General features: G+C 52.8%; 1 protein-coding gene across 2 annotated transcripts in view; it reads left to right on the plus strand.

Moving 5' to 3' along the window:
• Nucleotides 1-897: 897 nt before the first annotated feature.
• The window catches only part of GPC4 (glypican 4), a 79,346-nt gene continuing 64,893 nt past the window's right edge, over nucleotides 898-15,350 (plus strand). The window contains exon 1 of one of the 2 annotated variants that reach the window (XM_068957042.1): nucleotides 898-1,163. In XM_068957042.1, coding sequence (XP_068813143.1) covers nucleotides 995-1,163 — 169 coding nt within the window. In that variant the 5' untranslated portion in view covers nucleotides 898-994. Of the gene's footprint in view, nucleotides 1,164-3,343; nucleotides 3,713-15,350 lie in introns of those variants that run through there. The other variant, XM_009684893.2, reaches the window with a different exon arrangement.

Consider the following 15,350-nt stretch of genomic DNA (forward strand, 5'->3'; position numbering starts at 1 on the left):
GCATTTCAGTGTCTGTGTTCACAAGGCCTCCGTCCTCCCAAACTCTTGGAAACAGAAGGATCAGTGAATAAAACAGACAGTTTTTACGAGTCTTTCATGCATGTAGTTCAAACCTGTCACAAAGGTGTCAAAATTCATCAGCTTAGAATCTGTTAAACCTGCAGCAGAGCTGAAGCACCTACAGCTCGAGTTAAAAAAGAACAGCCAACCCTGCTGTTTCCAGCCCACAGCGAAAAAAAAAAAAAAGGTCGCTTTCTGCTTTGGGGCATTTTGGAGCCAGGGATGGACACGAGCGTGGAGGCCGACGGCAGCTCCCCGCGGCCTGAGGATGTGCAGTCACCGGCTGCTGGGGGCGAGCAGCCTCGCTCGGAGGTGAGGGGCTCGGGGGACAAGGCAGTCCCCGGCCCCGACGGCGGGGGCCGGCGCTCCCGGAGCACGGCGGCCGCACGGACCTCGCTGCGGGGCAGAGCGGGGCCGGGGCCGGCGGCGGGCGGGGACCCCGGGGCCGGCGGGCGCCGAGCGCAGCGCGGGGGCGGCGGCGCGCAGCGGCGCGCAGCGGGGCGGGGCGGGGCGCACCCCGCCGAGGGGGCGGCCGCGCCGGGGGGCGGCAGCCGCGGGCTCCGCTCCGCCTCGCCGGCCGGGCGGATCCCGGCTCCTGATTTTCCCGGGGGCTGCAAAGGCTTGTCCCGGCCCTGCGCGATCCTGCTTGGCTGCCCGCCCTCCCCGCCTCCCTCCCTCCTCCTCCTCCTCCACCTCCTCCTCCTCCTCCACCACCCCATGTGCTTCCTGCCGGGCCAAGTTTGCAGAGCGCCGCCGCACGCCGGGCCAGCGGAGCGGAGCCGCAGCGGAGCGGGGCGCACGGCAGCGGGCGCGGTTCCTGCGCGGCGCGGCGGGACAAGCGCAGCGCAGCGCCGGCTCCGGCCCCGGCCCCGGCCTCGGGGCGCGCTCGCCCGGCCCCGGCCCCGACTCGGCTCGGCCCCTGCCCGCCCGCACCATGCCGCGGCGGCGCGGCTGCTTGCCGCCCCTCGCCTGCACTTTAGCCGCCCTCAGCCTGCCGCTGCTGCTGGCCGCCGAGCCCCGCGCCAAAAGTTGCTCCGAAGTGAAGACGCTCTACGTCGCCAAGGGCTTCGGCCAGAGCGACGCGCCCAGCCACGAGATCAGCGGTGAGTCGCGGCTCGCCGCCTTTGTGCGCGCTCGGCGCGGCGCGGCGCGGCTCGGCGCAGCGGCTCCCCGCAGAGCCGGCTCGGGGCTCCCGGGCTCGGCCCGGCCCGGCCCGGCTCGGCTCGGCTCCCCGCCGGCGGGGCGGGCCCGCGCCTGTTGCCGGCTCCCCTGCCCGCGGCGCGCCGGGCGCTGCCTGCCCTTGGGCTGCCTTTGCCCCGCGGGCCGACGCGGCCCCGCGGCCGCCCCAGGGAGGTGACAGAGGAATGATTTTCTCCTCCTTCTTCACGCTTGTCCCGAGATACTCGCGCATCCCGGGGACGGACAGGAGTGCTGGCAGTCGGCAGCAGTAGGAAATGGTAGCTAATGTGCTCCCACCCAAAACATTTTTTTTTCTTTTTTCTTTTTTTTTTTTGTTTCATCCTTCATCTCCCTCCCAGGGCTGCTGCTTTTATTTCCCCTTCTGAATGACCTACTGGACCGCATTCTCCGCGGAACAAAGGAAGTGCCTTTTTAGCTGGAATCCTCGGAGACCACCAAGGACTCCAGCTCATGCACTGCAATTTCGCACTACTTTCAACAATAACAAAAATGCATGACTGAACGGCTCAAAAATGTGGAGTGTTAGAGGCATTCATTTCAGTCTAGGACACTGTCACAACACAGACAGACCCCAAGTAAATACCTTTAGACTGCTAATATAGGAGCTGGGGTAATCTTTACCATTGCCGTGCCCTCCAGATATGCATACATTATCCCTTTCACTGACAATACTGAAATGGTTTCAGTCGGTTGCACTTTTATATTGTCAGACTAATGAGATGCGTTTAGCCTACATCTGTTTGAATAAAATTGAGGGTCCGTTTACTTCTCCAAGAAATATTTTAATGAGAAACGTCTGACTGGATGCAGTTAAAATACTGTTTCTCCTTCACCCTCCCTGCTTACTAAACTGCTCTCTAATAAGCAAGCTTGTGTTTGGTTTGAGTCCAGCCCTCATCAGTGCACTGTCAGGATATGTGCAGGCTTCCTCGTACACCTGGTATCTGGAAGGTTTGACCTAGTCTTTATTTTATATATTGTTATTTAAGATGACTTGGTGTGCTTTGGAGGATGTCAGGAATAGATCATGCTGACAGGACTTCCATTTGAGGCTCGAAAGCTGTTGGCAGTTTGACCCTGTGCTTTTGAAACAAGGGGCCGGAGAAATATGATGAGCAAGGTAAGATTATTTAACAAAAGAGGGGCTTTCTGGAATGACGTGCTTGCTGAAAATATCAGCTAGGCTATGTTGCTGTTCGCAGGGTGAGGGAAGTCTCTGTGTCTGGCCTCGCTTGGAAAGCAACAGGTCTTGCAAAGTTACATTTGAAATGTCATCCTGCTCTGAAGGCTATTTCAGAGAGGAGCTCTGAAGTCTTTGAAAGAGGTGCGTCTTGTAAGACATTAAATGTAGCGACCTTCAAGTGCGATTATATTTAAAATTAAACCTCGGATAAGGTGCTAAACCTGCTGCATTTTTGTGATTCCTGTAGATAGCTGTAGTTTTGGGGTGTTTCTTGTTTAAAGGCTCCCAATCTCCCCTCTTGCTGCTCAGCTATGTATGCAACAGGGATGTTAACAGCTGATCTTGCTCTGATTTTGAGCTTTCTGAGCGTGCCAGGCTTCATCTGCCATCGCTTTCGCTAGGGCCTCATGTAGATGGAGGACCTGACTAATGGAGGTCCCAGTGATCGTTGCTTACAGGGAAATGGCAAAGTGTTATGCCACAAACTCGGTGGGAAATACGACCTTTGGTAGCGCGGGAGGCTGAAGCTAGGTCTGACACAAAGGCAAAAGGTTTTTATTGGACAAACCTTGGATTTCAGTTGGTATCCTAGGCAGGAGATAGTAGTGTGTTTTCATTCACAAGGGTAATACAAAAAATGAATTGAAAATGTTGGCTGATCAGTGAGAACAAGATAAATGTGCGTGAGGGGAAGAGGTGTGTGTTTTGGCTTGTTTCACACCGGAGTGATTGTGGAAACTGGTGCTTACTGCTTGGTAGCGCTGCTCCGCTCACTGAAGCGTGTTGGCCAAGAACAGATCGGAGAGTGTTCAACAGGTGGAGATTTGGGGCCGAATGCTGATGGGTTAATGTGCAGAAAGACGGCTTTTATCGTCATGACTCAAGTCCAAAGTCCATCTCGTTTTTCTTTCGATTTTTGTTCAGGCTTCACAGATCTTGCTTGATTCTTCCCTTCTCTTGCGGATTGCGTCCTCTTTAGATCACGGTGGTGCATGGACAGGAACTTCCTAACACCTTTCCAAAAAGAGATCCTAAAAGTGGTGGCTAATTACCCTTTCGGTAGGCGTAGCCATTTCTTTACTGTCAGAGCACGGAGTACTGATCCTCCAAAACTGTTGGCCTTGAATTGTTAAAGCAAAGCAGCCAGGTGGTGGGGGTGGACGTGCCCCTGCGCAGAGCTGCGTGACAGCATGTGAAGCAAAGGAGTCGTTCCATGGTGTAGCAACACCTCACATGGATTTTTTGCCGTATTTATCTTCTTCTGAAGAAGTAGGTGGCTGCAACTTTATTTTTTTTGGGGGGGAAACCAAATGTTCATTCCAGCAATCTTTTTATCTGTACCAACATTATTTTATTCTTGCTAAATGGCTGTTGCTTGTCCATAATTACCTAGGAGTTTAACTTAGAATTGGTTTAGACTAGGTTTCAAACCTTATTAGAATAGCCATAAATGAGAGGTTATATCTAGCTGATGTAAGTTGTCATTTTCCTTCTAGCAAGTTGACAAATACCACTTTAAGGAAAAATTGCACAACTGGTCAACTCATTGTTTGCTTGATAAGACGTGTATGATGTGCTCTTTGTAGTGTAGAATATATCAAAATTGTTTCTTTTTATGTTAACTAGGTGTTAGTGGTGTAAAAAGATATTACTGCTAGAGCTCGGCATGGAAGTGTTTCTGAAGTTCCCTGCTGCACTGCATTGTGTCTGAGTGATCTTTAATGGCTTGTGCACCTCTACCCTGTGATGTGTGCATCTCAGAGCTAATCATGGTGGTGTGATGCAATCTTGCTGCTATTGCTTGAGAGGTCAGTGTTTGTGCAGAGCTGTCTGTCTGATGGTGGTGGTCAGTGTTTGAAGCTGTTTCTTTGACGCTTGATGTTGTATAGAAAAATGAGTAGGTGGCCTGGGGAGCACACCAGCCTTTAATTCACTTGTGTGGCGTTGCTGGTGAGGCAAACCACAGGAGCATACTCTGAGGGCTGGAAGGTGGGATGGGGAGCCCAGGGAGGAGATTCGCTCCAAGTGCACTTGTTTCTCCTGCAGATCTCATGAAAGAAAACCAGCCCCTAAACCCTTCCTTTCTCATCCAATGCACCATTTCTTCCTTGCTTTATAATAGCAGAGGCTGCATTTTCAGGAATTTTTCGTTAAAATGGGATGAAGGTGGCTGCGTCATGTCAGATGTGCAGCGCAAGAAGAGAGAACGATGTGGGAACACGTGTTCGGTGGGAGAACTGGGAGGATTTAGGTCTGGATTCACTTTGCAGGAGCTGGCTGTCGTTGCTGGCAGGGGAAAGAGTAGTGACCTAAGGGTGGGGATGTGGCAGGAGGTCTTAAACTGCATGCCCATTTGAGGGAGCTGTGGGAGTCCCCATCTCATCTATGTGCTGTGGCCATGGATTAGTGAAGAGGAGTTCTCTGCCTCTGGTACGGGTCGTTCCCCAAGGCCTGGCAGGGGTGGTGTGTTGACTGTGTATGCCTTGGAAGGAGGTTAATGGAAGTCTCAACCTCTTTTTGTAGGAAAAGTGGGGATTTCTCAAAGTGTGTGGGAGTTTTTACGTTTGAAGCTTCTCGAGTGAAGGACGTAGCTCATGAAGATCTTATTCTACAGCTGTTGCCACTCACTTAGTTCAAGTGCTACTCAGAAAGTGTTATTCTTTATTGCATCCCTGTGTCTAGCTTGTGGTGATGATAGAGCAAACTCCCTGGGAGCGACCATCTGCAGCGGTCGCTTAAACCAGTCGGTCTGGTGTGGCTGCAGAATAAAATGCAAAGTGAGCTGGTGGCACCATGAAACCCCAGTAGGTGGCTGTGATTAAAAACAAAAAAACTCTAACCTTTCTTAGAACTGAGGCTCCTTCTTGCCCTCAGGTGTGAAATAGATGGAAATTTCTTCCCCTTTCCTGCTAATTGTAGGAAATAAATGTTTCTTTTCCCTGATTTAAAAAGAAGAAATTTCTCGCCCATCAGTGAAAGGCGTATCAGTTAACCTGTGAGTTTCCTACAGAAAAGCAATGCAATCCATCTACAGCATTGCTGTTCTGTTTTCTTTTTAGGTGGATTTCACGATGGCTTGGAGGCAGATGCAAATGGAAAACACACTGTTGGAAAGCGCAGAGAGAGTCTGCCTTTGCAGGGAGCTAAACGCCAGTAATACTCCATATTCAATCTTTATTAAAGATGCTGTGTGTAATCTTTGTCTCTCTATTTAAACCAAATTAATGGAACAACTGCATTTATTCATCGGGAGTGATTGAAAGCCGTTTGTTCATTTGGGACTCATGGGATTTTGCCCAGAGTAACTTTTGCAGGGGGGCCCAAATGTCTGCTGCTTGTTGTGCACTGGTTGTCAACTGGGTGCTGCTGTTGGTGCTCACCCAGGTGTACCCTCTTGGTTGATGGAAGGGCACTCTGTTGGCATTGCTTTTTTATATGTAAACTTCAGCAAATGTGTTTCTAGTAGTTGATGTGCTTCTCTTCCGTGTGGCTTCTTCCAACAGAGAAACCATTTCTGGATCTTTCCCAGAATTGTCATCTGGCACTGCTGATCTTGTTGAAGCCTGTTCACAGGGGACAGCTCCTGGACTCATTTTAGTGTGAGGAGTACAAGATAGTGCCTCGTCCTCTTTGCCTCCGAGTTACTTCTTGCCCTTTTGAAGGAGCGGAACTACTGGGCCATGGGCCGTAGCGGGGACCTTGTGCTCTGCAACGACTTTCATAGTCCACTGAAGGCCATAGCCCTTAAATCTAGGGTGGGTTCTCAAACTCTTGCCCAGCATGTATTAATAGAGCAATTGTCTGACCGCCCGTGGGTGGGGAAGTAACCGTCGGCGAACGTCCTTGCGGCGAACGCAAGTACTCGCATGGAAAAGTAAATGAGAAAATCGCTTGAAGTATTTTTAGCTGCTTCTAATGTCATTTAGCAACTGGAAAGAGCGAGGAGAGGGGGGGAGCTGGCATGGCGCGACGAGCCCGCTGTCCGCAGGCCACTGGCAGGCGCCCCGTGGAGCGCTCGCTGCTGCGTGGGGCCGTCGCTCAGAGACCCGTTTGATCGGAGCCAGGGACGGCCTCCAAGTGACTCACTTCTCCGGCTGTTGCTCGTGTGGGACGCTACTTTCTCTCTCTCAGTCTTCAGTGCAGCGTCTTGTTCGACTACAGCAGCGCATTATGTCCTCGCAGACTGCAGCGTTAAGCATGTGGTTAACAGCAACTGCTCGCAGTGGTCCAGGCTGAGTGGGAGTATCGTTTTCCTTGGCAGACACTTCATAGAAAGTACTGTTTTTTCTGCCAGAATAAGCAGTCATTACATTCCATACAATTCATAGTCAAATTATTATCTATTGTTAAAATTGCCTTAATTATCAGATGTTTCCTTAGACATGTGGCTGTTTTTTAAAAGCCTGAATAGGAGTGTGTACATTGTGCAGGAGGCCTGAGCTACACAATGTTTTTAGTACTGTTTTGTAATTTCAGAGAGATTTTCTGTGGCTTTCATATGTCAACAGACTTTTTGGTCTCGCTGAGGCTGCACCAGAGCAAGGCGGGCGCAGCGGCGAGCGCCGCGGGAGCGGGCTGGCCTCGGCCCGAAGCGGGCGCTTGGGGTGGGCTTCGTGATTTATCCTTCATATGTGATGAAGGGAAGAAGTTCAGACTAAAGCGTCATTGCTGTGTGTGAGCAGATGGCTCTGGTGGCAGAAGATCCCAGCCAAGCCTTTTTCGTTCGTGGAGGTGGCGGTTGTGTCTGCCCTGGAAGGATGGGATAGGCAGGAGGTTTGGAGGGGTCCGAAGTTACTACGGTCTGCTTCTCTGGCAGCCAGCGTCATAGGTGGTGTTGGGGTGCTGGTGTCCGCAATCCTGACCCGCTCCGTGGCGTTGATATGTGGTTGGTGCTGACCCTATGGTCCTCTGCATGTGCAACCTCTTCCCGACCGTGGTGGCACACCCCGTGGATGGAGAAGGGCTGGCGGCGTTTCTCAAGAAAAGTCAGCTTTGCAAGGCTGGACGAGCGAATCTCACCTCCCTTCCCCCTCGTAAGTGGAGGGGTGCTGGCCGCATGGTGGTAGCACACACATGCATTGAGTTGCACGGCCTCAGTGTTTCATCTCTCTCTCCTACTCCCAGAAGGTTTGGGCAGTGTCGTGGCAGAGCATCCGAGTTATCCTGCTGTAAAATCCCGCGCCTCCTCCCAGCAGAGGAGCGACTCTCTGGGGCTGATTCCCTGCTTTTGTTCTGCTTTTTTTTTTTTTTTTTTGGGGGGGGGTGGGGGGGCAAGGAAATTCTTGTTAGCCAAAAAGGTCAGGGTGTGCCCCTCCTCCTCGGCTCCCGGGGGAAGGCGGCAGCGGGAGAGCGGGTTGCTAGTGCTGGTCTCCGGGGTAATAACCTCCTCGCATTCCTCACATTCTTTGTGCTTTCTCTTTCTTTTGAGATTATGAAGATAACTTCCTTCTCCCTATTGCTTAGCAATGCGATGGCTCGGGAGAGCTCTTAAATTTCCCCTCCTCGCTCCCTAAATTATCCTGCGTGCTCTTTCCCCGCAGCAAACGCTTCCAGCAGCCTGGCAGAGACGGCTTTCGCTGTTTGCTGTGATTTGTGCACCTCAAAGACCGCCGCTTGTTCCTGCGTTATTATTTTTTTTAATTGCCAAGCATGCTTTAATTAAAAGAGAATGATTTTGTGTTGTAGCCCGTCTTACCTGCTTCCTGGTTTGTTATAGACTTTTTTTTTTTTCCCCCCAGTGTTTCGTGAAGCTCCTTTGCTTTTCCAGCAGAAGTTTCGGGAGGGCTGTCTCCCTCCGTGCTTTTCTCTGCCCGCTTCCCCGCGCGGGCGCCCTGTGCGCGCAGCTGACTCAAATGCCGTGTTTTTTCCTGGGAATTTTATTCTCGTTTAGATCTTTTTCTGGATGGAGAAGGGAGCTCAGAGAAAAAGCGACGCGTTGGCAAGAGAGGAGCCCGTGAATTAGCCGCCGGTGAGGAGCGAGCCGAGGTTTTCCTGCGCAGCTCGGCTGGTGTCGGCCACGTGGGCTGCGGCGGCAGACGTGGCCTCCGAGGGGCCGCAGCTACGCGGTCGTTCCTGGGACGGCTTCCTCCGTCTGTGGGACGCGGGAAGGGGGGCTGTGCGGGGTGACGGGAGAGGAGCGGCGGTGCCAAAACGCCGTGCCGCGTGGCCCAGGTAGCCAAAGGTGGCCAAGGAAAGAGCGGTCTAGATCCCGCGAAACGATGGAGCTGGTGCTTAAAAAGAGTATATGCGTGCGTGGGTACGTGCCGGATGGGGTTATTCGTCGTCAAGGTTTGGCCAATATGGATTTTGCTGTGGAAGTAGGGTCGTGGTGCCTCTTTCCCAAAGTGAAGCGAATGGCCCGATTCCTCTCCCCTTCCTCCCCCGTGAAGCGCTCTTAGAAATACTTATTTTTTGTTCGTCTTTTAAGCAGAAAAATAACATCTGTCTGCTTGCGCTCTGCTGCTCGGTTTTTCTGTGGTTTGCATGTTCAGTGGTGGATGGACCCAGGTGAGCGCGAGTTCGTCGTGAAGGACGTCTCGCTTCCTCAAAGGGTGCTTTTTTGGCTTAGAAAAGGTGCGTGGTCAGGAGAGAGGACTGACGGGGCTGGAAGGAGTATTTCCCTTAGTGGTTCCAATTTAGAAGTGGGGAATTGTCTGGATTTTAAGCAAGTTCAGATGGGAGCAAACAATGATGAAATGTTTCAAGTATGTTTCAACATTTTTGCGGGAATAGGAACTGTTCTTATACCGGCTAGGTTGCAGCTTTCGGGAGGCAAAAATATGTGGCCCTTACACATTGTCAGCATTGTCGCTGGTTTTTTTTTCTTTTCTTTTTTTTTTTTTTTTAAATGCTCATAGGAAATTGGCTTTGGTAATTGAGTTTCTACAGAACCACAATCTCCAATAGCTGTTCCTTTCCAGAGGTCATGGGTAGGTTAGTTAAAGTAATGTGCAGTAGATTTAACCTCTTGTGGTTTGTCGGGCTCTTCTAGAAATTACTGGTGATTTGGGGTGGAGGGAGTGCGTGACAACTCTACTGGAACACCCCCGACGTCAGGGTGCCTGGTTTTTGGGGAGCTCTGACCGCTCGCCTGGAGAAGGCGCCTTGTGGGACGCGCAGGTCTGGGTCGGGTCACGCTCGCTTCGGAAAGGGTGCTTACAGCCTTCGCGGCCCGTTGCCTTTCCTTGCGAACGATGCTGAAGACAACGCGTGCGGGGTGTGTACCTGCGGCGAAGTATCGCGGCCTCCCGCTTGGAAACACCTGGGTGCTCCGGCTGTAGCACCGCTCGGCTGGCGCGGCTCGGGGGCACTGGAGCCGGGGTCCTCCCAAAGAGGGACGGGGCGGAGGGGAGACGGTCGTGCTGGGGCGGAGGGGAGATGGTTGCTTGCTCCAGGGCAGAAGGGGAGATGGTCGCGCTGGGGTGGTGAGGGAGGTGGTGCTTGCTCTGGGGTGGAGGGGAGGTGGACGCACTGGAGCGGAGGGGGAGATGTTCGCTTGCTCCGGGGCAGCGGGGGAGAAGTTCGCTTGCTCATGCGGCGGAGGGGGAGATGGTCGCTTGCTTTGGGGGCAGAGGGATGATGTTCACTCTGGGGCGGCAGGGAGATGGTTGCATTGGGGGAGATGGTTGCTTGCTCTGGGGCAGCGGGGGAGACGGTCGCTCTGGGGCAGAGGAGCAGCAGCAGGCAGGGACACTATTGCAATAGCAGTGCAGGAACCTGCTGTTGGCCGCCTGCCTCTGCCAGCCAAGAGGTGTCCCTGCTCTGCAGCGGCACCCTCATCGCACCCTCATCCCACTGTACCCAGCACCCCTGCCCCAAATGGCTCCTCGTTTTAGGCTGAAGCATGTGGGGTTGGGAGCGTTGGTGTTGGAGCAGGCTCTTTGGGCTAGCTGGCGCTTGGCCAGGGCAGGAGAAGACAGGCATGGTGGAAAACACAAATACGAATGAAAAAAAAGCATCGGAAACAAACCCCGAGGGCTGACCCGCTGCCTTGCGCCGCACCGGTCGCCGTTCGTGGCAGCAGGCTTGGGGCTGCTCGGGAAGGGCGGCAGTGCCCCTTCCTTGCAGATACCTTGGGGTTGGGGGATGTGCTGGCAAAAAAAGCCAGCTTTAAGAAATTACGAGTTGGAGCTTTAGCGTGGTAGCACTGACAATTAGGTAGAAAAAGCTCCGTGTTGCCAGCTACAATGACAGGTGGTGATAAATCACTGTTGGCTGGTGCTGCAGGTTCTAATAATGGTGTTTTAAAAAAGATTACGTGGGTTTTAATACAAACTTTTTACTTCTTTATACTGTCCTTTATGGGCTCTCTTTTAAAGAGCTGAGCCCGCTTTGATTCAACATTCTTGGAATATAAAGGCAGAGCCAGGATTTTACTGGGCTGAAATGCAGTTTTTGCTTCTCTGAAAAGTGCAGGGATCTTGTTTGAATGTCTTTATAGCCAGTTGGCTGGAAGTATTCGTTTTACTAGGAAGCTTGCTTTTTTTTTTCTTTCTTTTTCTTTTCTTTTTCTTTTTTTTTCTTTTTTTTTTTTTAAGGTAACTTTGCCCTGTGGAAGATTAAAGAGCCAAAGCAGATCCGCTCAGCTCCAGCGGGTGCTATTAAAAGGAAATTAGTTTGCAATAGGGAGAGACTCTACATTTGCAGCAGCAAGAAGGGGGGGAGACAACCCTGTGAACGCTCTCGGCGCTTTCTGGGCCTGTTCCCGTGCGAGAGGACAGGGCGTTGATGTGATCAAGGCAAGCAGAGCAGTTACAAGCCTGATGGGAAAGAGTTGCCCCGCTCGTTGGGTGCGCGCAGCTTTCTCCTGCTGGGATTTGCAGGAGGAAAGTGGGGGGACCGTTGCTCTTCCCGGGGAGCGTTCGTCACTCGAGCACGGGAAAAGGAGCGCTTGTCCGTGGGATGTTGGTGAGCTGCGAGGGGTGGGCTGGGGTGGCCCGGGCCCGGCTGGGCTGAGATGAGAGGTATGCTCTGAACACGTGATAGCTACGGCGTGGCGATGGTGGGCGTCAGGAGCCGCGTCCCAGCGCTCGGGTGAGCGGGCAGCGCTGCGCCACCGGTTCCGTTTGGACCGATGCAAAACAAACAAACTTCTCCTTGATTTTTTTTTTTTTTTTTTCCGGATTCAGACCTGAAGCTGAGGGTGCCGTAGGCCCATATGCTTTTCTTCTTTGCAGCAGGGCGGGTGGGGGGGGGAGGAAATTGCTTTGATAGTGTCTGCTAATGAATCAGTGCTGTTTACACAATAATTGTGGTTAGCTTTCATTAGCTCTGGCAATGAGCTTGCTTTCTTTCAGCCGGCTCGCTCGTTGACGCAGATTTCTGTGCTCCTACCTGCGCTCGTGACGCCCGGCCTCGGCCAGGCCGTGAGACCCTGCGCCGGGGCATCTCAGCCCTTCGCCTGGTCCGGAGCGGTGCAGAGCTTCAGACCTGCTGATTGCCAGGGAGAGGAAGCGAAGGAGACTTTTTTTTTTTTTTAAAAATTGCCAAAGCAACGTCTTGAAGGATCCAGGGAGCGCTTCGAAGGCTAGCAGCAGGTTAGCGGAGCTGGGTTTCGCTCCGGTTTGAGGCATTGCTCGGTTTCGGCTCTGCTGGAAGGAAGGAAGCCTACGGACAGATCTCATCGGCGGCAGGAGGGGCGCCCGGCCGCGCGCGGTGTCGGAGCCCCCGTCTCCGGCAGCGAGCGCCCGTCGCGGGCAGCGCTGGCGCGGCCGGAGCTGCGGCGTTAGGCGCTGCAGCCGGACCTTGACAGAGGGCTTGTTTGCTTTCCGTGTCCGCGCGGCTTTCAGCGGTGGGGTTAGCGCGCGTGCGATCGGCCGCCGCCGTCTGCTTGCGGGAGCTGGCGCGCGCGTGGGCAGCCGCGCTAGCACCGCAGGGTAAAGCCCGACACGCATCTCTTACTAAATAAATAAACGCCACTGGAAGGAGAAGACGCTAGCTCGAGCGGTGGGCTCGAGAGCAGACCCCGCAGGCCGTGCCCGCAGTCGAGGCACAAACGGCGCAGCCCCTCGAGCGAGCTTCGGTGTCGTCACGCAGCCCCAGCGCCGGTTCAGAGCGCGGCGGCGCGCGGCCGGGGTGTGCTGCCGGGGTAGCAGATGGCAGGCTGGAGGAAGGCCACGTGCGTCACTCACTCCAATGACTTTTTCTTTGGAAATACGCTTGGAGGGATTTGTTGACAAAACCTTCCCCCCCCCCCCCTCGTCCCTTCTGCCCCGTTCTCGCAGCCCTTCGCATCAGCTCGCCCCTGCGCCGCCGTGGGCTTCCTAAACCTGAGAAAAAACTTCTTCACTGTGAGGGTGACAGAGCACTGGACCAGGTTGCCCAGAGAGGTAGTGGAGTCTCCTTCCCTGGAGATATTCAAAACCCGTCAGGATGTGACCCTGGGCAATATGCTGTAGAGGGCCCTGCTGGAGCAGGGAGGTTGGGCTAGATGATCTCCAGAGGTCCCTGCCAACCTCAACCATTCCGTGATTCCTTCTCCGCGGGCAGGTCTCTACCCGGTCGGATGCTGCCGCCCGGCTGGAGGGACGCGGAGATGCCCCAAGGTCCCCTGCGGCCGGCCTGCAGCTAATAAAAGTTAGAACATAGCTCTCTACTTTTATTAAAGGCTCCTTTATAATATAAGGCGGACTTTGTCATGATGGCCGGGCAGCCCTTGAGAACAGCCAGCCTTTTCAGGGCCCCGCATCCTCCTCGCAGCCGTCCCCGGCGCGGCGCCGCTCAGAACCGGCGCTCGACCCGCTCTTCGAAGGCAGCGGGCGGGAATGCCGGGAAGGGCCGGCGCTCCGTGGCCGGCGGCCTGAAGCGTTGCCGAAGCCCGGGGACGGGCCCGTGCTGGCAGCCCCCGCGCCAGCGCGCAGAATCCGCTGGAAACGGCGACATCGCCGTGGCCAGCAAGGGTTAATTTCTAGGTATCAAAATTTGTGCAAAAGGTTGAGCGAGACTTCCGCCTTGCCAATGAATTATGGCTTTAAAATATTTGCATTCTTTCCTGAAAGATTTAGGAATAATTATATAGCACTCAGGGGCAAGGCATTGCCAGATAAACTTAACAACTCTATAATTTGTACTCGAGGCAGGGTTTCCTGTAAATGATAGCTTTGTTTAATTTTACAATACTGCTTCCAAATGTTTGCTGGTTATGAATTGCCAGCTAAATGGGAGTTGCGAATCTGGACGAGTATTTATTTGTTTGTTATTGCAGACAATAAAAGCTGCCGTATTAGGCTAAAACTTGGCATCTCGTTTAAAACTTCAGGGTATCCTTTCCCGTGCAGCGTTGCCAGGGCAGGCAGCTGAAGCAGGGCGAGCGCAGCTTTCCCGCTTAACGTATAAAATCCCAGAGCTGCTCTAGGATCTCTTCCTGCGCTGCGTTTTCTTTTTCTGGGTATGAGAAAGGAACGCTGGAGTTTCAACGCACATACTTTATTTCCATTACTCAAAGCCGGAGTCATGCATAGTTACAGCCAAAGACACTTCAGCAGCTCTAGGGATAACAAGATAGCTGACAGACTGGAATGCGGATTTATCAGGGGTAAAAACTGGCAAAATTCCTTATTCCTGATTCTTCTTTTTAAATAGGCCCTTCATCGACCTGCCGAATGAGTCCCCAGCAAGTTTTAACCCTTTGCCTTCTCCCAGATGAACCCGGGAATAGGCAGCGGAGCTGCATGTGTATTTTCTGATTAAACTGCTCCGTCTCAGGTTTTGTTGGTTGGTTGTTTTTTTTTTTTAACTGTGAATGTCTTCCAGGAATGTTTTCAATCAGTTTTTATTTTAAAGTGCAGGCCTTTGTACCAGATGTGTGGGTGAATGACCACAAAATGTAAATTTTACTGTATATTGCCTTTGGACTGGCAGTTTGAAAGACTACTGGGCAGTTAACATAGGAGGATTGTGCCATGAAATCCACTTTCTTGGGATTTGGTTCATATTAATTTCTTTCAGAGCTAATCGTTTTAATGGCTTCAGTTACATTTTGATGTAGAACTATATTTACTGTGCCTTGATCAGGACCTGGAAATATGTACGTTTCTATGAAAAACAGGTCATTTTCGACGCCCTGGCTTTTTAATAATATGTATATTCTAATATTCTGACCCACTGAGCAATTTCTTTTGGGGAAACGAGATGTAACGCAAGAACCACGCTTGAAAGTCAGATTAAATTAAATCCCTCAATTAAGGGAGCTGGGTTCAGAAGACAAGTCAAGCTGTTCAGTTAAAGAGTTTCAAGTTTAAAATTCAACCTCGGAGCATTTCTGAGATCTTCTGCGAGCAGCTCTCGGTGCAGCGAGATGCGCGTCATGCCAGCCCAGCGCAGGAGAGCCCGGAGCGCGTCCAGTCTGCCTTCCCCTTTTAATGGCACGCTGGCGTAGCTGTCTGCAGGGCAGGTATATTTGGAGCTAGCGGTTATTTCTGTGGCTGTGCTTCTTGACCGAAGGAGGAATGAAGAGAATTTCACTTTTCATTTGAAAAGGAAAGGACCGCTCAGGGATTGCAAAACACTTTGTTTTGGAAAAATGTCGTTGTTTGAAAATAGCAGGAGAGGTCGGCTCTAAGCCTGTGGCAGGATTGAACGCTGGAAACGTTCGCTAACGTGGGGGCCCGCAGCCGGCCTCGGCGTCCGCTTCGGCACCCAGGCGTGCCGCCCGCGCCGAGAAGCCCCCGCCGCGCTGCGGGGACGCCCGCTCCGCGCCCGCCGTGGTGCCTGCGTTGAAGCCTTGCTTCTAGCATCGCTTTGGGTCGGCTGCGGGTCGGTAAATGCCTCCCTGCTGCAGGGACTTCTTGTCTCTCTGTCTGTCTGGGTGGTTTTTTTTTTTTTTTTTTTAGCTGCAAACTTTTTATAGGCTGTTTTTGCTTAAGGAGAGGGACTGGATAATAAAGCGGGAGCGGGAGGACGAGACCCT

This window comes from Struthio camelus, chromosome 11, assembly GCF_040807025.1.
Source record: "Struthio camelus isolate bStrCam1 chromosome 11, bStrCam1.hap1, whole genome shotgun sequence".
Lineage (NCBI taxonomy): Eukaryota > Metazoa > Chordata > Aves > Struthioniformes > Struthionidae > Struthio > Struthio camelus.